This window comes from Melanotaenia boesemani, chromosome 12, assembly GCF_017639745.1.
Source record: "Melanotaenia boesemani isolate fMelBoe1 chromosome 12, fMelBoe1.pri, whole genome shotgun sequence".
Lineage (NCBI taxonomy): Eukaryota > Metazoa > Chordata > Actinopteri > Atheriniformes > Melanotaeniidae > Melanotaenia > Melanotaenia boesemani.
This window is the reverse complement of record NC_055693.1, coordinates 2,323,018-2,347,186: the sequence shown is the minus strand read 5'-3', so window position 1 is coordinate 2,347,186 and position 24,169 is coordinate 2,323,018. Positions and strand designations below refer to the sequence as shown.

General features: G+C 43.4%; 1 protein-coding gene across 2 annotated transcripts in view; it reads right to left on the bottom strand.

The window, feature by feature from the left end:
• kalrna (kalirin RhoGEF kinase a) overlaps positions 1–24,169 on the bottom strand; it is a 203,368-nt gene that overhangs the window by 74,534 nt on the left and 104,665 nt on the right. For both annotated transcript variants that reach the window (XM_042002791.1, XM_042002792.1), the window contains exons 20-38: positions 20,879–20,998; positions 17,338–17,406; positions 16,214–16,363; positions 15,992–16,141; positions 15,798–15,912; positions 15,595–15,710; positions 14,324–14,446; positions 14,031–14,213; positions 13,821–13,942; positions 13,636–13,702; positions 13,456–13,565; positions 13,180–13,249; positions 13,012–13,101; positions 9,591–9,683; positions 9,401–9,512; positions 9,131–9,321; positions 8,956–9,057; positions 8,728–8,876; positions 6,565–6,667 (exon numbers count right to left, since the gene is read on the bottom strand). In XM_042002791.1, coding sequence (XP_041858725.1) covers positions 6,565–6,667; positions 8,728–8,876; positions 8,956–9,057; positions 9,131–9,321; positions 9,401–9,512; positions 9,591–9,683; positions 13,012–13,101; positions 13,180–13,249; positions 13,456–13,565; positions 13,636–13,702; positions 13,821–13,942; positions 14,031–14,213; positions 14,324–14,446; positions 15,595–15,710; positions 15,798–15,912; positions 15,992–16,141; positions 16,214–16,363; positions 17,338–17,406; positions 20,879–20,998 — 2,235 coding nt within the window. The remainder of the gene's footprint in view (positions 1–6,564; positions 6,668–8,727; positions 8,877–8,955; positions 9,058–9,130; positions 9,322–9,400; positions 9,513–9,590; positions 9,684–13,011; positions 13,102–13,179; positions 13,250–13,455; positions 13,566–13,635; positions 13,703–13,820; positions 13,943–14,030; positions 14,214–14,323; positions 14,447–15,594; positions 15,711–15,797; positions 15,913–15,991; positions 16,142–16,213; positions 16,364–17,337; positions 17,407–20,878; positions 20,999–24,169) is intronic.

Sequence of the window (24,169 nt, the reverse complement as noted above, 5' to 3'; positions counted from 1 at the left end):
TCACAGAGCGGAGACACGCAACCCAGGCATTTAGAGGCGGAGTCACGAAGCCCAGGCATTTAGAGGCTGAGTCACCCAGCCCAGGCATTTAGAGGTGGAGTCACGCAGCCCAGGCATTTAGAGGTGGAGTCACGAAGCCCAGGCGCTCACAGGGCGGAGACACGCAGTCCAGGCATTTAGAGGCGGAGTCACGAAGCCCAGGCGCTCACAGGGCGGAGACACGCAGCCCAGGCATTTAGAGGTGGAGTCACGAAGCCCAGGCATTCAGAGGCATCATGCAGCCCAGGCGCTCACAGAGGCGGAGTCAGCCAGTCCAAGCATTTAGAGGCGGAGTCACAAAGTCCAGACATTTAGAGAGGAGGAGTCACCCAGTCCAGGCATTTAGAGGCAAAGTCACGAAGACCAGGCATTCAGAGGCGTGTCACGCAGCCCAGGCGCTCACAGAGGCGGAGTCATGCAGCCCAGGCATTTAGAGGCGGAGTCACGAAGCCCAGGCATTTAGAGGCTGAGTCACCCAGCCCAGGCATTTAGAGGCGGAGTCACGAAGCCCAGGCGCTCACAGGGCGGAGACACGCAGCCCAGGCATTTAGAGGTGGAGTCACGAAGCCCAGGCGCTAAGAAGCGTCATGCAGCCCAGGCGTTCATAGAGGCGGAGTCACAAAGCCCAGGCATTCAGAGGCGTGTCATGCAGCCCAGGTGCTCACAGAGGCGGAGTCATGCAGCTCAGGCATTTAGAGGCGGAGTCACGAAGCCCAGGCATTTAGAGGTGGAGTCACGAAGCCCAGGCATTCAGAGGCGTGTCATGCAGCCCAGGCGCTCACTGAGGCGGAGTCATGCAGCCCAGGCATTTAGAGGCGGAGTCACGAAGCCCAGACGCTCACAGGGCGGAGACACGTAGCCCAGGCATTTAGAGGAGGAGTCACGAAGCCCAGGCGCTCACAGAGGCGGAGACACGCAGCCCAGGCATTTAGAGGCGGAGACACGTAGCCTAGGCATTTAGAGGAGGAGTCACGAAGCCCAGGCGCTCACAGGGCGGAGACACGCAACCCAGGCATTTAGAGGCGGAGACACGTAGCCCAGGCATTTAGAGGAGGAGTCACGAAGCCCAGGCGCTCACAGGGCGGAGACACGCAGCCCAGGCATTTAGAGGCGGAGTCACGAAGCCCAGGCGCTCACAGGGCGGAGACACGCAGCCCAGGCATTTAGAGGTGGAGTCACGAAGCCCAGGCGTTAAGAAGCGTCATGCAGCCCAGGCGTTCATAGAGGCGGAGTCACAAAGCCAAGGTGTTAAAACGGGCAGAGTCACAAATACGGCAATATTTTTTCTCCTGAAAGCCAAGACTTGAGAGAATGATGTGCAGATGAGAAAAGCTTTAAAGCTTTAACAGCTCCAGCTGCTACATGTAGTTTTACATAAAAAAGTGGAGTTTTAAGGGTTAAAACAGACAAGAACACCTGATATTCACCACCTGCTTCTCAAACATAGAACAGAAAGTTTAAAACTCTTCCTTCAGCTCACCTTCTGGTTATTCTAACTATCGAAGTCTGATGATGTTGAACACAGATCAAGTCCATCAAGAGTAAAAAACAAATGTCAAAAAAGATAACTAGACAGAAAGAGAAGAAGAAGAACTCTGCAAAGACGAAGGGAAACATTTAGAGGGGAAAAAAACAAGACATTCATCACATAAAACCACTGAAAAGAGTAGCTTTCCACCCAGAAAACACGCACACCGTAAACCCAGACAGTGGAACATGTGACTTCGCCAACACCGGCTTGTTTTTACAGAATACGAGACAGACAGAGATGCAGAGGTGAAAGACCGATCTGATGTAGCCCACAGAGCTGGTCTGACCTTCCAAACCCAAAACCAGTCTACAGCCATACCAGAGGAAACAGACAAGACTCAGAACTGTTGTTCAGAATCTTTATGTCCAAACAGAACCAGAACACAATTCAGCTGCAACACCAGTCCAACAAACCAGTTGGGTGGTTATGATCCAGAAGGCTTTGATTCTCGCAGGATTCACAGATTTTAGCTTCTGAACCAGCTTCTTCATTTTTTGCATGTTTAACCTAGCTGGGCTGTTTCCTCCATAATGCACACTGCTTGTACACAGAACACCAGTTACTGTGGTATATAGTTTTTATTTCATCACATTTGTATTTAAAATTTGTATTTTATATTTTGTTAATCTGCTTTCCATACTCTGTTGTTCTGTAGTTGAGCTGTAGTAACACACAAATTTCCCTGTTGTGGGATTAATAAAGTTTTATTATATTTCCTAGGAACTGGCTGGTATGAACACTGACTGGATCACAGTGAATTGGCTTGAATTGGCTGTCAAGCGCCCTGAGATGACGGCATTGTGAATTTGCGCTGTATAAATAAAGCTGAATTGAACTTAATTCTGTTGACTCTCTAGATGATCCAGCACCAGCACTAGTTTAACCAGGATTACCGTAAATCCTCATTTTACTGTAATTACACCAAATCTGATCAATACGCAAACTTCCAAGTATGACACTGAGTCCGTTTACATGATCATGAAAATCAGATATCTGGGAGTAATCAGATTACTGTAATAATCTGATCTGACGTGTCCACATGCACTTCTTAAATATGATTTACAAAAAAATCCTTAAGCTTGTTAACATGCACACCAAAAAACAGATTACCTGATTTCTGATATCTGATTGTGGACATGTAGACAGAATAATCTGAGTTCCAACTGCCATTATCAGATTATGAGAAATCAGATTAACACACAGATCTCTCCCCAGCGTCCTGATGTCTTCATGCACGTAGACCCGTATATCTGATTTATTTCGTCATTTTACATGTGTATGCAAAGAGCTCCATCACCCCCGTCCAAAACCAGCTTCTCTCACCAAGACAAGGCCAAGTTCGAATAACTTCTGCTTCTGGACAACTGATGATAAAAAATTCTAAAACAGGAAGTTACGTCACCATTCACATACGTGCTCTGAAAGAAATCTGATAAAAATAAAGGAAATGTAGGCGAGGATCTTTTTGAATATCATATTTCACAAGTGAAGATTATTACAGTAATCTGATTACTCCCAGATATTTTCTTGATGGTCACTTTAAACAGGCTCTATAGCCGGAAGAAACGGAAATGAATAAGTGGAAATCCGGCAAGGAGCCTAGCTACCAATCATTAAACACCTGCGTCATGATAAATTACGTTAGTAATTTAGCTGACGCTTTTATCCAAAGCAAATTATAGTGGTTAGGCAGCAGCGTTAAGGGTCCTGCAAAAGGACCCAACTGGAAGGTGTAAATATTTGTCCCCTGGAGGATTCAAACGCTGTTCGACTGCATGGGAGACAGATGCTCTGGCAACTGAGCTATTCACTGAGCTATTCACGCGGCCGGCACACTGGACAGAGTTCACTCGCAAGCAGACCGCAGCAGTTTTCAAGCGGACCAGATTTTGCTTCTTTGGTCCACACCAGAGTCCAAATGCATGTTCACACTACACCACACAGATCAGACTATTTGTGGAAGTGGACCGCAGTTTGGTTAGACCAAACAGTGCCAGTGTGAATACAACTTTAAAGAAGCTGAACAAGCTGATCCACAAGTTCTGGTTCTGTTCTGGGAACTGATCTGGAGCTCCTGGAGCGGTTTGTCCAGAGAAGAATGCTGCACAATCTGCTGAACATAATGGAGGATTCTTCACATCCTTTATACAACACTGTGAGAAAAAAGTGTTCAGTCAGAGGCTTCTTCAGGGGCCTGTTCCAGAAAGCAGGTGATGTTGAAACTGAGTATGTTAACCCAGAGGTGAGGGAAACTCTGGGTTTTCGTTCCAGTATGTTACCATAGTAACAACGTGATATAGAAGCTGAATTAAGAAGCTATCATTTATGTAGGAAGGATTTTCAGAGCTCAAACAGACGTTTCCTGATCAAGTTGTCATCAGCTGGTACCGTTTTAAGTTCAGGTCGAACACGTCCATCATGTCGCAGCAAGATGTGTGCTCTGAGGTGCCACGGACGACTTTATGTTGTAAACAAAAGCGTTCCTTATAACGTCGGCAATGCCAAACATCTTGGAAAGACAACGGTGTGTGGAGCCCTGAGAAAAGTCCTCACTCAAATCTGAAATCACAATTCCATAAAATAATCCAGCAAAGAGTTTGTTACACGATAAAATTTCAGCAGATCTGCCTCCTCACCATCCTCTTCCTCCTAGGATGAAGGAGATCAGTCTACCTCAGTAGGATATATTCTATGAGAAACTCTTGCTCCACTGAAGTGGAACAACTAGCGTCAGCAGTCGCCATGGTGACTCCAGGTGTTGTGGTTCCTAACTCAGAGTTGATGGAACCAACTCAAAGCAGCGGATCTGGAACCAGAAACTCAGAAGAAGTTAACCCGAGTTTCTTTGATGGCTCAGAGTGAGTTTAACCTGCTTTCTGGAGCAGACCTCAGGTCTGCTGGAACACAGGAAGGTAGAAGAGGAACCTTTCTGTGATCTTAGATGCTGACTGAACATGTTCCTCCTCAAATCAAACATCACATCTTCACCTGAGCTGTAAAATAGTTTCATACTACATGATGCTAAAATCCCTGGAGAGCCAGCAGAGCCCTAGAGAATGCATCAACGACGAAGCAGCGTCCTCCTCATCCTCACATGAGACAAAGTCTCCACCGTCCTCATGAGCAGCTTCAGGTTTCCACTTCAAATCTTCTCAGACAGAGAAACCAAGCGGATTCAGAAGGAGTCGAACTACCGGCTCAGAGGGCTGGATACAGCTGCGTCAGCTATGTTCAAAAACGTCAACACACAATTCAGGACAAAATGTTTCTCTTCTTGGATGTTTTGAGGAAAACAGCAGAGGAGGATCTAAAAATAACCAGCTGGAGTTTTCTAAATCCCCAAAACAATAAACCAGAGCTGAGCAGCAACACACCCACTCTGACAGGGCTGGAAAGATTTATGTCTTCACGGGACGGGAAGCGGGGAGGGGGCGCTCGCAACACAGAAATCACATGCATGTCATATGTGCACACACGCACGCTGCAGACGTGGAAAAAGGAGTCGAGTCGATAACAGACTGAAGATGAGGAGTAAACAAGGGCACACACACAAAACTGCACTGCCAAGGCCTTTGTGTGTGTGCGTGACATTTAGAGGAAGGCTAGTGTGTAGGCGTGGGGTTGCACGGTGAAAAGGCCATGCTGTGTAACACTACAGCAAGAGGCCATGGTTGACATTAGCGTGTGTGTGTGTGTGTCAGTAGCAACACAATTAACCCCTAAAACTCCAACAGACTACCCGAGATCTATCCGCTCCACCATCAGGAGCGGTGGTGTGTAGCTCTGTGGGGTAAATGTGATGTATATTTTACCGTTTAGCTGATCTACAGAAGTTTTCCAGACATTTCTATCCCGTCCAGGAAGTTTACAATCCAGCCACTAAATGTAGTTTTATTCAGAGACTCTATCTGGTAAATCCACAATGATCCATGATAACAGCATTATTTATCACATTTCATCATAAAAACATCACCATCACTACTATGTTGCTAAGAGACCTCTATTTAGACCTGGACATGAGGATGAAGCCACTTCCTGTCAGACTTTCCACCAATCAGAGAGCTTAGATTGACGGTAACGTCCAATCAGGAGCAGCCAAAGATCAACCAGTGAGCAGAAAGTTCTATGTGTGTGTGAAAAGAAGAAAAATAATGCTCCTCTATGGCTGGAATAAAGCCAAGAAGATGTTTCTGATGCACGGTGGCGCCACAAAGCAGCTGAGCTGGAGTTGGTTTAGTGAGGATAGCAGGTAAATAGTAGCAGGAATAACTGGAAATGAGGAAAAAGTGGAAATATGTATGCAGCATAATGTCTGTATGTTGACTTAAAAGGCTTCAGCTTCAACAGGCAGGTTTACATAAAAAAACAGCAAACAATAGCTTGGAGTTTTAAGGGTTAAAGGGTGAATCAGGTCAAACTAGTGAACATCAGCAGATCTCAGCACCAAACTTCATTCAAATTTTGTACGTTTTTGTTTAAACAGACTGTTTAAAACAAACCTGCATCACTAAACCTGATTAACTAGTTTTAAACCAAAGAACAGAAACAACTTTCCAGTTCAGCTTCCATCCAGAAACCAAATCAAACAGATGCTCCTCCTCCTCCAGAAAAACCCTGCTGATTGGCTTGTTTTCCATGTAATTTGATTAAAGTGCAGTTCAGAAAATAAACCTTGTTTCTTTCTCCTGTTTCCTACTTTTTATGTGATTGAAAAGTCTTACTTTGATGTGGGAGGCTTGTGGGTAGGCGGCATCATGGCAGACACCCGAACACAACCTGAAGAGGTTTTTCATCGCTCCTCATGAGGCCTCATCGCTCACTCCTCATAAACACACCGACTACATCCGACACAGAACCGGGTTCATGCAAACCTTCCTGCTGCCACTGGCACATGCATAGCCCCTGCAGCAGCTGCACAGGAGACCCCGTAGCACACATACAGGTGTGGGTGATCAGCTCGTCACCACTGCACATGCTCAGTGTGGGTTTGCTACCTTGTCGCTGTCTACGGTGTTCTGGGACGTCCTGGAGGCGATGGAGATGGTGTCCGGTTGGCTGCTGCCGTCTCCCTGACTGTCTCCGTCTTCAGCCCCCTCCCTGAACACACAAAGACAGAGAGAGACGTCATCACTTCCAATCAGAGCAAATAATCTCAGCTTCCAGTCAGCTGTTTGAAATCATCTCTGCAAATAATGAGGATCAAACAGAGAAGTGGATTTACGGTAGAAGTCTGAGTTCATCCTCCATCTTCAGTGTAATAAAAAAGATTAAAGTCATTTTTAAAACATGTTATCAGATGTATGGTTGATGAATATGAACATACAGACATCACCTGGCCTGTAGGTACGCTACACAGTTCAGTTTAGGAAAAAACTACAAGTAAATCATTTAGTTTCTATCATTCAGGTGAGAAAAGAAGTCGGATTCGTTTCCGGTGAGGGTTGGACTCCAAGGCTGCACTTTGCCATCCGGGGTGTGAAGGATGTCTGGTTTGGTGGACTCAGATTGAGAATCAGCACCTCCAAATCCGAGATCATGGTCCTTAGCCAGAAGAGGGTGGAGTGTTCTCTCCTGCTCCAGGTGGAGGAGTTCATGTATCTCTGGGTCTTGTTCAGGAGTGAGGAAAGGATGGAGCAGGAGATGAACAGGAGGATCGGTGCAGCATCTGCAGCGATGTGGACTCAGTATCGGTCTGTCCTGGAGTAGGAGGAGCTGAGCTGACAGTTGAAGATCTGGATTTACCGGTTCCTACCATCACCTATGGTCACCAGCTGAGGATAGTAACTAAAAGAACCAGATCACAGACACAAGTGGCTGAAATTAGTGTCCTCCTCAGGGTGTCTGGACTCTCTCTTAGAGACAGGATGAGAAGCTCGGTAATCCAGGAGGAGGTCAGAGTAGAACTGCTGCTCCTCCACATCCAGAGGAACCAGGTGAGGTGGACCAGGCCAGGACGCCTCCCCAGGGAAGAGGCCTCAGAGGACTCCAGCTATCCTGGGAACACCTTGGATGAGCTGGAGGAAATGGGCGGGGAGATGGAAGTCTGGGCTTCTGCCTAAGCTGCTGCCCCCCGACCCGACCCCGGATAAGCGGTGGGGAATGGATGATGTTTTTCCTCAATAAATAAAACCACTGCTGTATGTATTAATTCTGGTTAACTTTGATATTAAAATTTGTTTAAGACTTAAACTTAACCAGATTTCCCCTGAGCTCTCTTTTTTATACCATCACCAGCGTCTCAGGAGCGGTGGTGTGTATCTCTGTGGGGTAAAGGTGATGGATAACTACCCTTTAGCTGATCTACGGAGGTTTTCCAGCATTTCTATCCGTCCAGGAGGTTTACAATCCAGCCACTAAATGTAGTTTTATTCAGAGACTCTATCTGGTAAATCCACAATGATCCATGATAACAGCATTATTTATCATATTTCACCATAAAAACATCACCATCACTACTATGTTACTAAGAGACCTCTATTTAGACCTGGACATGATGATGAAGCCACTTCCTGTCAGACTTTCCACCAATCAGAGAGCTTAGATTGACGGTAACGTCCAATCAGGAGCAGCCAAAGATCAACCAGTGAGCAGAAAGTTCTATGTGTGTGTGAAAAGAAGAAAAATAATGCTCCTCTATGGCTGGAATAAAGCCAAGAAGACGTTTCTGATGCACGGTGGCGCCACAAAGCAGCTGAGCTGGAGTTGGTTTAGTGAGGATAGCAGGTAAATAGTAGCAGGAATAACTGGAAATGAGGAAAAAGTGGAAACATGGAAATAGTTTCTGTTGTGTGTTTGTTTCAATAACAATATTTTTTCTCCTGAAAGCCAAGACTTGAGAGAACGATGAGATGAGAAAAGGTTTGGTCACTGTTGATCTGTGTGTTATTTCTACAAAGTTCTGTTAGTAATAAATTCTGCTTTCTTCTTCTGGTCGACCTTTATGCTGCTACATCTATTCATACATTCATTTTACATCATTTTACCTCCCAATCTGACAGCTGAGAAACATCATGTCTGATGCTGACTGGAATTAACTGGCTGGGTTACATTAAAATAAACAGTGAAAAATGTCTTGGAGTTTTGAGGGTTAATGATTGAAACATTGCTCCACTTCCTGCAGAAGTTTCTGAGATGATTAGGCGTCTGTGTTTGGTTACCTCTTGGTGTGATTCCTGGGTTTGGTCAGTGCTGGTGTTTTGGGCAGATGGAGAGGTTCCTTCAGCGCCCCCTTCAGGTGAGTCATTCGCTCCTGGATCACCTCCCTGATGTTCTTGATCCACTCCTGTTTGGCCTCCATGCTGGGAGCCTGAAGGAGGAGAAAAACTTCACGTCACCTGATGACTGAAGACAGGTGATGCTTTTCATTTCCACCTACTCCAGCTTACCTTCAGCACAGTCTTGTTATCAGAGGAGGGCGTTCTTCCCGCCCACAGAGCAAATTTACACGGGTCGCCCTCAATGTGCTCCGTCACCCCCAACTCTGATGTCTGCAGGAGAGACGGGAGATGAAATAAAGCCGTAAAAACAGAGACCCTGCAGATGGATGAGGAAAACACCCACCAGTAGTCTGTTCTTGTACTGGTACTTTGTTCTTCCAGCCGAGTCTTTGATCTCTTTGCTGAAGACCAGTGAGAACTCAAACAGGAAGAGATGTCGGTCCCGCCCTTTTCGAATCAGCGAGCGCGGGTCCCAAACCTGGAAACTGTCCTGCAGGATGAGTTCTCCCTGGACCTCCAGGTTCTCCTCAAAGCCTGAAGAAGAGGAGGGCTGAGAGTTCACATCAAACAGAGATGGGACTGATGTTCAGCAGCAGCGAGGACGGCGTCTTACCCTCCAACATGGCCAGGTGCATTGCATCGTTCGCTCTCTTCGGGACACTGAGCATCACCTCCAGACCATCTTTAATCTCTCCTTTACCCTCCTCACAGCAGGACAGCAGCTCCTGCAGGGTTAGGGTTAGAGTCAGACGGACTGGTTTTCTATCAGAAGGTCTGAGGTGCGTTGCTGGCCGAGTACCTACCTTCAGCAGGAGCTGGTACTTTGTGATCCTCTGGACTGGTTTGATGAGGTAGGAGTTGATGGAGTTTGCCAGCCCACGTTTCTGCTGGATGTCCTGTTCACACACACAAGTAGCAGGTAGCAACTCATACTGTTAGAACAGCCAGCGATGTGATAAGCATGGTTGGAATTACAGGGGAGCTAAGGGGAGCTCAGCCCCCCTGAAGGCATTCAACTGATACTCTAAGGAGGAGCTCCGCAAATAGTCCACTTTCAGGTTGCATTTAATTTTTCCATAAGCTTCCTGATGTTATTAGAAATAGTGATGCATTGCAAACCCAGTACATTCGAGTACTTGTTGATACGAGTACTAAAAAATCCCATCAGAGTTCACATCAGAAGGACAACTGAGTGATTAACGTGTGATATATGAGGTGGGTCGTCCTGCAGCATCCTCGCAATGCAAGACTAGAAAACTGTCAGAATCTTCAGAAATAAGAAGGATAAAGTCGTTTTTGATGGATTCTGTTCACCGCTGTAGATGAGTTCAGATACCTCAGCATTATTTTAGATTCTAAGCTCAGCTTAAAAACCTATATTATTAAAGAAGTTTGACATACTTTGAAATACAATTTGTCCAATTTCAGATGTATTAGAAACAATAGAGGGAGCAACAATCTATATGAATTCTGTCTCATTTACCATCTGGTTTATCAGATGGAATTGCTCTGTAAAACACAACAATATCATCACTTTTCCATACTCCAAAAACACAGTATGTGAATTAATTATGCAAATCTATGTTTACTTTTCAAGATAATCAATAATAAGGTCCCTCATCCACTTAGAAAGTGTGCTACACTGACATCTGAACAGAAGAGCATGTTCAGAACATGTTATAAGAACATGTTCATCTACAGTCAGAAAAGATTGACTGACTCAGTCTGTTCTGTTAAACAGCCGAGTGGAAAATAATTTCATTAATGTCCAGTTGAGCTGCAATTCAGTTATGAAGCAGCTCCATCTACTGGCAAAAAAGCTCAACTACACAACCACAGCAGGAAGAGAAGATCTCCAGTTCTTCTGTTCATCAACCTTCCAGATAAACTGATTACATCCATCCATTTTCTACCACTTATCCAGGCTCAGGTTGCGGGGGTAGCTGCCTAAGCAGGGAAGCCCAAACTTCCCTCTCCCCAGCCCCGGGGGACCCAGAGGCGTTCCCAGGCCAACTGAGAGATGTAGTCCCTCCAGCTTGTCCTGGGTCTTCCCCAGGGCCTCCTCCCACTGGGAAGTGCCCGGAACACCGCACCATGGAGGCGTCCAGGAGGCATCCTAACCAGATGCCCGAGCCACCTAATCTGGCTCCTCTCGATGTGGAGGAGCAGCGACTCTACTCTGAGCCCCTCTTGGATCACCGAGCTTCTCACCCTATCTCTAAGGGAGAGCCTGGCCACCCTGCGGAGAAAACTCATTTCAGCCGCTTGTATACACGATCTTGTTCTTTCGGTCACTACCCACAGCTCATGACCATAGGTGAGGGTAGGAACGTAGATTGACCGGTAAATCGAGAACTTTGCCTTTTGGCTCAGCTCCTTCTTCACCACGACAGACTGATGCAGAGTCCGCATCACTGCAGACGCTGCACCGATCCGCCTGTCGATCTCCCGCTCCATCCTTCCCTCACTCGTGAACAAGACCCTGAGATACGTGAACTCCTCCACTTGGGGCAGGACCCTATTGCAGACCCGGAGAGAGCACTCCACCCTTTTCTGGCAGAGGACCATGGTCTTGGACTTGGAGGTGCTGATTCTCATCCCAACCGCTTCACACTCAGCTGCAAATCGCTCCAGTGTGAGCTAAAGTTCACGGCCCGATAAAGCCAATAGAACCACATCATCCGCAAAGAGCAGAGACCCAATCCTGAGGCCACCAAACCGGATCCCTTCAACACCTCGACTGCACCCAAAAGTTATGAACAGAATCGGTGACAAAGGGCAGCCTTGGTAGAGTCCAACCCTCACTGGAAAAGTATTGGTAGGATAGAAGTACCCTCATGTTTTCAGTGACGGTGCTTCCATCTCATCAATTAAATTTAAAACGTGTGTAAATTTGAAAAAAAAAATCTGTATTAATCAACAGAAACAGGTCAGACAGGATGATTTATTGATAAAATTCTCCATATTCCTAACATTCCTGATCATTTATATCCAGAAACGTCTTCATTTACCATGCTAACAACACACCTTTAGAAATCACCAGGAACCTGATTGTGTTCCTTCTCCTCAGAGAGATGGAGAATAAGAAAAAGAAGGAATTTCTGCTGAGTTTAAAACCAACCAAACACCTCTGTTTAGTTCCCTCATCCAGGTTCAGTTAAGATTTATTCATCAGGAGGAAATACAATGAGTTTCACATGGATGGAAACAAATCAGTAGAGAAATATAATTGAGTTAGGAGCCTTGAATCATTTATGGGTCATAAAAAACATATTCGGCTCATAACATGATAATGTTAGCCCAAACAAGAAAATATTAGCTGCTATATTAGCATTAACAAAATCATTTTAGAAGCTATTTATTTATTATCTGGAGTGTTATCTTAAACAAGATCAATCTCTTGTTCCTATTTTAGCATAAAAGAGAAAACTACCGTTGCTACTTTAGTCTAAATATAACAACGCTAGTCTAAACATATTAGCCTAAACTACATTACTGTAGCTGTTTTTATAGACAAAGCACGATGACTGTAGCAGCCATGTTGGCCTAAATATGATAATGTCAGCAAATAAGATGTAAGCATTTTTTTGCCTTGATAAGACAGTTTTAATAGTTAAGTCTAAAAACAGAAAATTACTTTAAACATGCTAAAGTTTGCTGCTATGTTAACATAAACAGGGAACGGTTAGCGACTACATTAGCCTAAACAAACTGCTGGATTAGCTTTACCAACATTATTTTAGCTGCAACTTTAGCATAAACAAGATAACATGAGCTGCTATGTTAAAACAAATTAAAGTTAGCAACTGTACTATTCTAGACAAAGTGATGTTAGCCACTGTTTGTCCAAAAAAAAGAAAACTTCAGCCTCAAGATAACATCAGCTGTTAGCTTGTCATGTGGCACACACACACACACACACACACACAAAAAAAAACAGTTACCAGAACTGAAAATGAGGGAAAAAGCAGAAAATGTCCAAAACTTTGATAGACCTTTAAAAAGTTTGAGAACTATTAATCGTGACCACTTTAAGAGATCAAGCACCCTGAGCATCCATCAGATATAGTTTCATGTCCAATCAGATGACACTGCTGTTTTTCCTGAAATAATCCAGATTCTCTGGAAACAGACGGACTTAAAAGAACCACCGACCTGAAGTAGCCCAGTTCAGTTTTGGAACCAGCTGACTGACACAACCAGGAAAAAGTTGGTTTTACTCACGTCAAAGAAGGTGCCGGCATTCTCCAGGATGAGCTGACTGGAGTCCGGTTTGTTCTTGCAGTAATCCACATATATGTGAAACTTATCAGCCTGGAAAACAAGAATGGAAATATTTAACAAAACAGCTCATCAGGGATCAGACATCTGAGTTTTCATCCAGGATCTCACCCAGGTGACAAAGCAGTGACCCACATCCTCCGGAAGCTGCTCGTAGTTCACCAGCTCCTTTAGGAAAATACTGCAAAGACAATTCTACAATCAAAACCCCTGCAGAAAAATACAAGATGACAGAAATAATCGACAATTTTTCAAGATTTTTTTTACCTAAAACTAAAAACCTGCTGATTATCTGTTAAAGTTGAACAGTAACGTCTGTCAGGTGGCGGCTGGTGCTGAGTTCAGGGACATTCAGGGTTGAAACAGATCAATCTGCTCCTCACTTACTTGTTGTGGAAGTCGTAAATGTCCTGCATGTTTCCAAAAATGGTTTGCTCCTTGTTGGCGATGCCTGATGGGATCTCCTCCACGCCGTTGGTCATCTCCCACAGGTAGGTCTGTCACACACAGGAGTTAGTCAGCAGGTGAACAGGTGAGGAACTTGAAGAGAAATCCCCCTTTCCTCACCTCCAGACACTCCTGCAGGTCCCTGACGTATGTCTTCTCCGTCTGCAGCAGCTCTGCCATGATGAACCTGAGAAAGACCATCAGTAAACAGGTTTAAAGCTGCAGGTGAGGCGACACCCTGCTCTGATAGCATCAGAACAGTCCTGACGATAACCCAGTCAGAATGCTTCCTCTCTTGCACTCACTCCTTCTTCCTGGCAGACTTCCTCTTCTCCTCGTTGATCTCGGGGTTGGGGTCTCGAAGTTTGACCTCGGGGTCGTCCGTCAGGCTGGCGGGGATGATGTCCAACTCCAAGTCTTTGTTGTCCTGCAGAGAGGAGCAAACTCTTCCTCAATAATGGGAGATGTGAACGTCTCAAGCTTCATCTCCATGACGTCTGGATACCGGATGTTACCTCAGAGCTGACGCCCAGGCTCCTCTCCAGGCTCTCCTGATATTTGGCCATGCGAAGCGAGAAGTCACGATAGCGGCGGTCCACCGTGCTGACCCAGCGCTTCAGCTCCGACACGTGGGCGTGGCCTTTCTCCACCAGGTTGTCTGCTAGCTGGATCAGCAGCTTGACCTTCTCCTTGGTTTGCTGGAGGGGAAGTTGTCACACATTATATTCAGATGATCTACCAAACATGACCCCTAACCTCCAGAAGGGTCTGGGCACATCAGATTCCAGGTGAGGAGCAGCAAACACACCTTAGCAGAGAGTCTGAAGTGATGGTAGTCATTGAGAAGCTGCTGAGTTTCTTCACTGCTCTCTCCAGGTGAGGTATGCGTGGCCAGGTAAACCTCACCTGTCTCCTGGATCCAATCTAAAGCCTGCAGATGAACAAAAACACACAAATATTTTACAACTCAGAACATTTCGTTATGTAGACATGGTCAAGAGGACCGGCTGAAGCTCAAACTGAGCATCAGAATCAAGAAGAAATGGAATTTAATGTTAAGCCAGTTTTTGCTTTTTTGTTTTATTTTAAAGTTAAAATACACATAGAATCTAAACGCTTTTAATCCCAGTCTGCATGCAGACATGTTTCCAGGACAGCCATGTCAATATGGAGCAAAATCTCAGGAATGTTTCCAACACCTGGTTCCATCTATCCCACCAAGTTAAGGCAGTTCTGGAGGACCAAGGGGTCCGACCCGGTACTAGATGGTGGATCTGATAGATTCTTCATATAGCTGTGGCTATATTAGCATTGATCCATTCCACTCGGACTCTCGTACTTAAACTACAACTAAATCTAAAATCTGTAACGTCTTAATAGACTTGAACTTCTCTGTAACAGACTAGCGGAGAGAGATGTTTTTTATCTTCATTTTCTCTAGAAAACAGAACCAGATGTAGAATCTGCTGCAGCGACAGTCCGTAGAGGTTGGATCGAGGCATGTTTCCTTTTCATGAGCTGTTGTAATGCCGTGGGAACGGAGGATGCTGATGGTCATCTCTTCCAATATTTTTTAAATTCCCTTGAGAAAAAGTAATTATGTAACAGAAACTGATTACACAGCGAATGGAAAAAAAGAAAAAGAGAGAAGCTCATTTTGGGCATATAGGTGCTTTGCCCCCACAGAAAGACGCTCGTTCTGGCTCCAGCCTCGGACATGAACACTGATCTCAGCACTGCCCACTAGTGGATGAATTAACTTAACAACCACGGCAACATGAAAGCATGAGGGCGGCGTATGACAACCCAGCTCTAAAGATCACTGACTTTCTATCTCAAGACTGTTTTACCATTAAAATGGTTTGATTTTATTCAGAAGCCTTATTTGTGGAGTATTATGTCGTATAAAAGAGTCTCTGCAGTTTCCACCCCTGCTGAGAATGTTTTTGTTTCTGATAAAAGAAGCAAATAACACTGAAATTTTAGTTGTATTTGAGAAACCTGCTGTGGAAACGGGGTCTGAAACAAACCAGACATTCCTCCTCCGCCCACACGTTTCTGTGTGACTAACACACACACCTGTTTGGTGCTGCGTTCAAAGACCAGGTACTGCTGACACTGGTCCAGCCTTCGTTTCTTTAGCGTCCAGAAGTGAAGCACTCGGTTCTCTCTCTGCAGCAGCTCGTTCAGGATGGCTGCAAACAGAAACACAGCAGGCACCTTAAACTCAGCACGTCTGAGGAAGCATCTCCCGAAGGTTCATCAGCTCTGCAGCGTCTCACCTTTAACCTGCTGCTCCGGTCCTCTGGCGTGGCCGGCGGCTCCAGGCGTGCTCACGTTGTTCCTGTGAATGTACTTCAGAAACACCTCAGCGTTCCTCCGAGCCAGCGTGCACGCCTGAAACACGGTCACACACATTTTCAGCATTTCCATCCTGATCCTTGGTCCTAGGACTAAAGCCAGTGTTCTACACCACCTTCAGGAAGGCCTCTTTCTGCTCCAGGTGTTTGCTGATCAGAGGCAGCAGGTGGTCGCTGTCGGCCGAACTTCCCAGTTTATCATGACTCCCACACCAGTCCTCATCTCGACGATATTCCTGCTCCAGGCTCTCCAACACGCTGCACACCTGCACACACAGAAAGCTGCTTTCCAGCTACAGGAACATCAAACAGAGAGTCTGTAAAGGTGAGAGCTGCACCTGCTCTGACGTCTTGTAGAAGGCCACAGAGGCGTTGACCAGCTTCAGGCGGTCCTCCATCTTCAGCATCAGCTGCTGCCAGTGAACGGCCACCTTCTCGGCACAGCTCCGGATCGCCTCCGGATCGTAGTGACCGGCCTGCAGCATCATCTGGGAGAAGCAGGAGGACAAAGCATGGATGCAGGGTGAGAGGAGGTACGGTGTGGAGAGGAAAGTCCACTCATGTGTGAGACATTATTTATTTTGTTGACTTGCAAATGAGTGTTCAAAGGTACACAGAAACAAATATACACATGCACAAATTATAAAATGCACAAACATTAATATTTAACACAGATTGTTTATGTGACAATTGAATACGTGTCCTGAATTGCACAGACGAAACTGCATTTATACACAGATCAGTTTATGAGTGCAGGAGAGGTTTAAGGCCTTCAGGAGCTTCACAGTTTCACAAATATGGTGAATTTAACCATGTAGCTCCTAAATGTATTAACAATAATACAAAATAAACAGCAAAAGAAGGAAACAAATACATAAAGAAAATAAAACAGTTAAGTATTCAATAAATTAATAATAATGTAACATAACATGAACATAAATAATGAATTATGGTAACTAAAGTAAATAAAGTATAATTTATTAGATAAAACATTAAAAAAGATTAGAATTGAAGACAGCTTTTAGAAAGTGGAAAGGATTATTTCTAGAAACGTTTCTGAAGTAGAAAGTAAAAGAACTGTGTGATTTTTCTGTTTGTGCATTTCTGTGTAAATTTATTTTGCGTTCATTGATCTTCGCGTGTGCGTTTGAAAACACATTTGCATGAACCCAGTTATGTTCAAAAAGGCTTACACATACAAAAAAAGAGTGAAATAAAAAAAAGAAAACAATTAAATGTAAAAATAAATTGACAACAATAAATAAAAAAAGGGAATCATACAAAATAAATAACAGTAATAAAAAATAAATAGATAAATGAATTTAGAAAGTACCCAAAGTTACAGACAAAATAGTTGTTTACAGTTTATAAATCATGTATTACACATAAACAATGATACTGAGTTGACTTTCTCTCCACGATGCGGTGAGTTTAGAGACCATTTGAAGAAACATGGTCCTACCTCAGCCTTCTGCTGGACCTGCAGAGCACTCTGATGAGTTTTCTGGAGAGAGTTGGCATGGAAGAGCGACTGGAAGAGAGAAATCAGTTCCATCGTCAATCACAGTTTTTATCAGCTGCTGCTGGAGGTGTAAACCAGACCTCTATGAAAATGGTAAAAATGCTAAATGGTCTGTATTTATATAGCACTTCTATGTATGATACCCAAAGCGCTTCACATCATACATCACATTCACACACTGATGGTGGAAGCTGCCATGATGGGGTTCGGTGTCTTGCTCAGGGACACCTCCACATGCCGAGGATTGAACCGGCAACCCTCAGGCTACAAGACGACAGCTCCACCCACTGAGCTATGACAGTTTAACCTGCAGCCCATCAGGCTGCTAGCCATGAGCTAACCTGCAAATCCTTCCAGGTAATCTCAGTCAGCCTGATTCTCAAAAGAGACCCATTTACTTACTCAATGAGTTACAAACAAGCACAACTATCAGTGTGGTCCACACAACGTTCCCACAACAAGCTCCGCGTTAAAGCAAAGTACCAACAGCAATCTTCCAAAGATGTGTTTTCTATTTTCCTTAAAATGAGTTTAATATTCCTGGATTAGATTAATCTGGACAGCTTCAGATCCTGTTATGGTCTATGGTCTGTTCAAAGACTGAGGTTCCTGGAAACCCACTGATCAATATCTTTTATTCATTTTAGTAAAACCTCCAATCCAATCCACTTTGTTTATAAAGCACATTCAAAAAACTAAAACATGTATCCAAGTGCTGCACATCAAAAATCAGCAATATGGATTAATAAAATGAAAACAAGCTCCACCAGCTCTCATTAAAACATTAAAAACAAGCAAAAAGATAAAATAAAAAGACACAGAGGACCACACATCACGCGGTGTTAAAAGCCAAAGAATAACTGAGGGGGCAGATCGGACCTGTAGGGCCAGAATGTTCCAGACTCTGGGGCCTACTATAGAGGAGGCCCTGTCCCCTCCAGTTTTATGTCCCATCTTAGGCACCTCGAGCTGGGACTGGCCCTCGGACCTCAGAGCGGCGCTGGAGTGTAAATTTGGAGGCAGTTGGTAATGTATTAGGTGGCCTTTAAATACAAACAATAAGATCTTAAAATCGATTCTAAAACATAGAGGCAGCCAGTGCAGAGAAGCTAAAATACAAGTGATGTGGTCACATTTCCTGGTCCCAGTTAAAAGTCGCGGCGCGGAGTTCTGGACCAATTGCACGCTAACGAAAACCTCCAAAGAAAAACATTTCTTCAGTTTGCTCTGACAGATTGTTGCTGAGCTAGCAGCTGTACGTCCTCTGTTACATGTCCTCATGTCTAGAAGCATTCCTGGTGCAGGGATGTAAAACTACAGCCAACTTCAGACACACGGAAAGTCAAACTCAGCTGTTTGCACGTGTGACTAGAAATGTGGGAAAGTTCTGGTAAACCAACATGGCCGCGGCCTGTCCCGTCTGTGTCAGAGTGTTTAACACTTCGACTGATTCGGACTGTTTGGGAGAAAAAGTTTTCCACCTCTTCATCCCATCTCAGTTCTTCATCCTCATTTCTTTCACTGTGGTGTGTGTGTCTGGTTGTGTATTTAAGCAGCTGGTCACATCTGTATTACATCATTCTGACAGAATATGAGGGACTTACATTTCACCGAGGAAACACACACACATCACATTCACTCAATATGTGTGTCTCGGACTGCTTCTGTGATTACATGTGTGTGTACATGTGGTGTGTACGTGTGTGTGTGTGTCATACAGTGCTGACCAAAGAGCTTTTACTGCTCTGACTATTAAAAACACAGAACAGAGAAACACGCACAACACGCTGTAGTAGAACTTGAATGGATTAGAAAATGTGGGTGTCTGTGTGCATGCGTGTGCGTGCGTGTGTGCATGCGTGTATGTGTTTTGAACATCTGCTTGTTCTCAAAATAAGAATAAAAAAATAATTGAAGCCTGCCTGATGCAAACACAGATTACAAAGTTCTTGCTTCTTTGTGTTTGTGGGGACCGAGTAAGCTGAGATTACTTATGGGGTTCTGCAGTTTTGTGGGGACCATACAAATAAAAAGGGTTTATTTCTTTATTTCTTCTTATTATTTAAATATCCATTAGCTGTAGCTAATGATGCGGAATACAAATTAACAAAACAACCTACAAGCAAGAAAACAATGTAGAAAAAACACTTGATATGAGCATAACGTTTGCATATGAATAGAAAGCATCAGTACGTTCTGCACCTATCACGCAAAATCTCCACAAAGACCACTGATTAATATAAAAGTTGTTCCAGTAATCTCTTAAATCTGGCTTGATGGGAGCTTCAGCTGCATTAGCTAGCACATTATTCCACATTGTGATAGCTCTCTACATTACATAAGTAAAACTGCATCAGTCCTGGGTTTTGGTTTACCAGGCTGACCATGGAAAGCTCACCAAGTGCCTTAACCATGCTGAACCACAATGTGGTTGCTTGTTATTGAATATATTCCAGAAGAAATTCAACAGGTTATATGACAGTAGCTCAAAAACTGTTATTTTTGTCCTCCTTGTTAATATGTTAAAGGTTTCTTCTTTCAAAGGTTAAGATAGAAGATGTTCATTGTTTACCTTGACATGTTTCGGCTGGAAACCGCAGTCGTCCTCAGAAGCGTCGTCTTACAGATGTGACATGTTTATCAGGAATAACAGCTGATAACACATCACAGCTGTCAGACGACACTTCTGTGGAAGACTGCAGTTTCCAGGTAAACAACGAACATCTTCTACCTCAACCTTTGTCAGAAAAAAGAGAACTTTACATGCCTTAGACTTTTCCTCTAGATAGAGCCATGGGAGTCTTCTATGTCTGTTCTGTACTCAGCCTCACAACAGATGGACATGCCAAGGTGACTGAAATCTTTGTAATGGGTTGGAGGGTCAGAACCTGCTTCAGTATTGGAGTTAAAACCAGGTTATAGTTTTAGTCATCCAGGGAATGCATTAAGGCTGTGATGGATAACCAAAATATAAATGTTTGTGATTATGTATGTGGATTTAAGCATAGTTATTAATCAAAATCCACGCAGAATTATATAACTATTGAAACTAGACTGATTGAAACTCTGATTACAAAGTAGTCGTTTCTTCCTATTTATAGGGGCTGAGAAAACCTACAGCACTTTGGGGTCCTGCAGTTTTGTGTAGAAATAAAAAGGGTTTATTCCATTATTCAGATTCCCATTAGCTGAAACTAATGAAGCAGCTACTCTTCCAGGGTCCTCATTCATCAAACATCATAAAGAACACAAACAAGCAGGACAATCTACAGACAAGAAAACAACGTACAGAACACACTTAATATGATGGTTTAACAATTTAAACATTAAAAACTTTAAGCGTGTGTGTGTTAGTGCATGCAGTCATCTGCTGCTATTCAAACTGAAACACACTGAAATAATCACTGTTCAGTACAGTAAAAGGATGTGTGTGTGTGTGTGTGTGTGTGTGTGTGTGTGTGTGTGTGTGTGTGTGGCGCACCTCTATGGCCATCTGGAACTGCTCATGCTCCCTCTGCAGCTGCTCGGCCTCGGACAGAGAGCTGGCGTTCACCATGCTGGCGTTCAACATGGACTCCCCGTTCCGGATCCAACCCAACACCTGCAGAACACGGACATAACGTGATGTAATAAACACTCGCACAGTTACATATCTGCCTGCTTGCTTGTGTGTGTGTGTGTGTGTGTGTGTGTGTGTGTGTGTGTGTGTGCACTCTGAAAGCAGCAAAACTATCCAGTAATAAAATCTTTAAGATTAACAACAAGTTTTTAATAAGCACTGAGCACAAAAAGTGAAGTCATTTTAAAATATAATAAAAAGTTCTGAAAAGACCTGATGCTGCATCACAATACACTACCTGAATCTGTGATCTTTGCAGAAAGTAATATCAGCTTCTAACACATCATTTTCTATAAGGAAACATTTGGTTTGTAGATATGAGACAGCTTGGCTGAGACACAAGAAACATACAATATCAAATATTAATGTTTGGACTATCTGGGTGATTTTGGACTTTGCTCTAAGAAGCAGAGAAGAACACAGAAACGCAGCATCCAGCCTGAAGAAATGCAGGAAGTAAAATGAACAAATCCATCTGAGAAATGTTCCAGAAATTAAATTTCCTTATGCTAAATCTGAAAGTCTGGACTTATTTTAGTTATCTGTCAGAAAAGATATTCTCACATTCATTCCTTCGTGTCACAGGGACAGATGAGCTCCCAGCTCACATCAACAGGTGGAGCAGTTGCTCTGTTTACGGAATTAAAACTTCAGGTTTAAGGCACATAATTACCTTGACTAGAATTAAATTAATTTAATGAAAAAATAATATTTTCAGCCATTTTCAGACATCAGATTAAATCTGTGGATGTGTCAAAATAAATCAGTAACAGGACTGTGTGTCATACAGCTCGAGATATTTCAAGATCTGAACATTTAAACTGAATCTGTTTTACAAAAACCTCTGATATCCAGCAGATGAACTACAGAGACACCATAGAAGAAGAGCTGCTACAGGGACCTGCATGCAGTGGGTAGAAAAAAAAAAAAATATATATATATATATATATATATATATATCAAAAATTTAATTTAATTTAATTTAAATTTTATTGTATTTAATTTCATTTAATGCAATATCAGAAATAATTCAAATTTATTTACTTTTTTTATTTTAATTGCATTTAATTTAATTTCATTTGACTTAATTTAAAACATTTTATAGTATTTAACTTCTTTTATGTGCTGGGTGTGTTTGCTGGTCCCTGCTCAGTTTAATCAGGAGTCTGACCAGAAGAAAATGACTGTAATTTAGACAAAAAAACTCCTTTCTGTTCTTGTTAAAAGAAGAAACCTTGATTTGTTCTCCTGAGTATTAAGATCAGAATTAATAATAATAATAATAATAATAATAATAATAATAATAATAATAATAATAATAATAGACTAACAATGAATAAATTACAGTAGTAGCGGTTTAAAAGTTCCCCTGTTTCCATGATGGGTCCTTGACTGGTTCTTGACTGGTCCTTGACTGGTCCTTGACTGATCCTTGGCTGATCCTTCACAGGTCTGTGGGGGTAATGTAATCCCCCGCAATGACGTCGTCAGCGAGGCTCTGCCCCTAAGCAGCCCAAGTAAAAAAACAGCTGCAATCCCTCTTTTGTCCACGGGGAGGAGCAGTGATTTGATCTTGCTGCTCTCTAAACAGTTTATAATGAGCTGTGTCGCTCATTTGTTGCATTTTTGCCAACATTTAAAAAATGATTTGATTTGAAAATGGCGTCAAATAAATGTATCAAAAAAGCCGACATGTGTAGCTAATGGTGTTATGAGGCAAAGCACAACCTCCTCAAGTCGGCTAAGTGGTGAATGTCACTAGCAGCGAGCTTTCTAAACATCCCGAGGAGCGCTGCCAGCGGTCATTTGACTGCAACGTAAGTTATTCACAGTGGGGGTTGATACAGCTGCTGCATAACTGAATATTGACAAAATCATAACGTAATATCGGCAGGTAAAAATAACATAATACTGATAATGTGTAAAGCAGGGATCACAAAAGTCCGGACCCAGCCCAACCTATATTCTGAATTAGGCCTCAAAGTGCTATTATCCTAAGTAGATAAGTAAATAAATGGTTTATACTGTGAAATGAAGTGTCCCTGGATTTTATTCATAGCGATCTAGTGATAAAACGTGATAAAACGTCATACAACTGTGTCTCAGCGGTGGGACAGCTGCCTGCCCGCTGTCTGAAGCAGGCACATGCGCAAAGGCTGGTAGGAATGACAGGAACCAGCAGCCTATCATCACACAGGGTTTGTGATCTTACAGCCAATCAGAAGCAGAGTAGGGCGGCCATTTATTACAACTCCATAGCCGTGATATACGACAGTTTGGCTGAGAAAGAGTCTCCCTGAGCGGCTCTGTGGAAGTTTAGACGTGCTAAACTGCTCGTAAATATTGATGTGTTTACTTTTCCAAACAAGTAAGCAGGTAAAACTATAGACAACAACTATCTAATAAAAGTCCTAAAATACCAGGTTCAGCCGTTTAGTTTTTAATACACTATAAGCATGGTAGCGTGACTGGCGGTCATCAAAAGACCGCTGGCGACGCTTCCAGTGTTTAACACTGGAAAACCCAGAGATTTCTTATCCCTCTACCATGCCCAGAGTACAACCAAAAGGCTGCCCGGTTTGAAATTAACAATTCAATGGCCAACAATTAGCACCTTTACATTTGTAAACACAGCCATTACCTGCCGTTAGCTGTTCAAGCATACTCCTTGGGGGGAGGAGTGTGCTTGAAAAGAGCTAGGGACTGTGCTGTATAGTTTCACTCACCACAAACGGTATATGTGCTTTTGACCATTTCTCACATTTTCATGTACCCTTTATTGAGCATTGGTCATGTGAGTTTTCATCGTCATCACACTATTGTACGCCCAGCTTGCTTTCAAGTGAGAGATTATCACGTTTCTGTTTCCACAAAGGCAAGAAGGAAAGCATAATCAAGTATTTCAAATGAGAGATAATTACATTCCTTTTGACCTGGGAACAGAAAAGCAAAATCAATTTAATGTTCCTCACTTCCTAATATGGTGCAACAAGGTTCACAGTCCTCAATGTTTTTAGTAAAAAAAAAAAAAATTTAAAAAACACCTTACTAACAGGGTGGAATGGAACATAACAGAGTGGAACAGAATATAACAGGGTGGAAAATATTTGTTCCCAATTCCAAATAAAAACGCTTCAATGGCCAGATGATCAG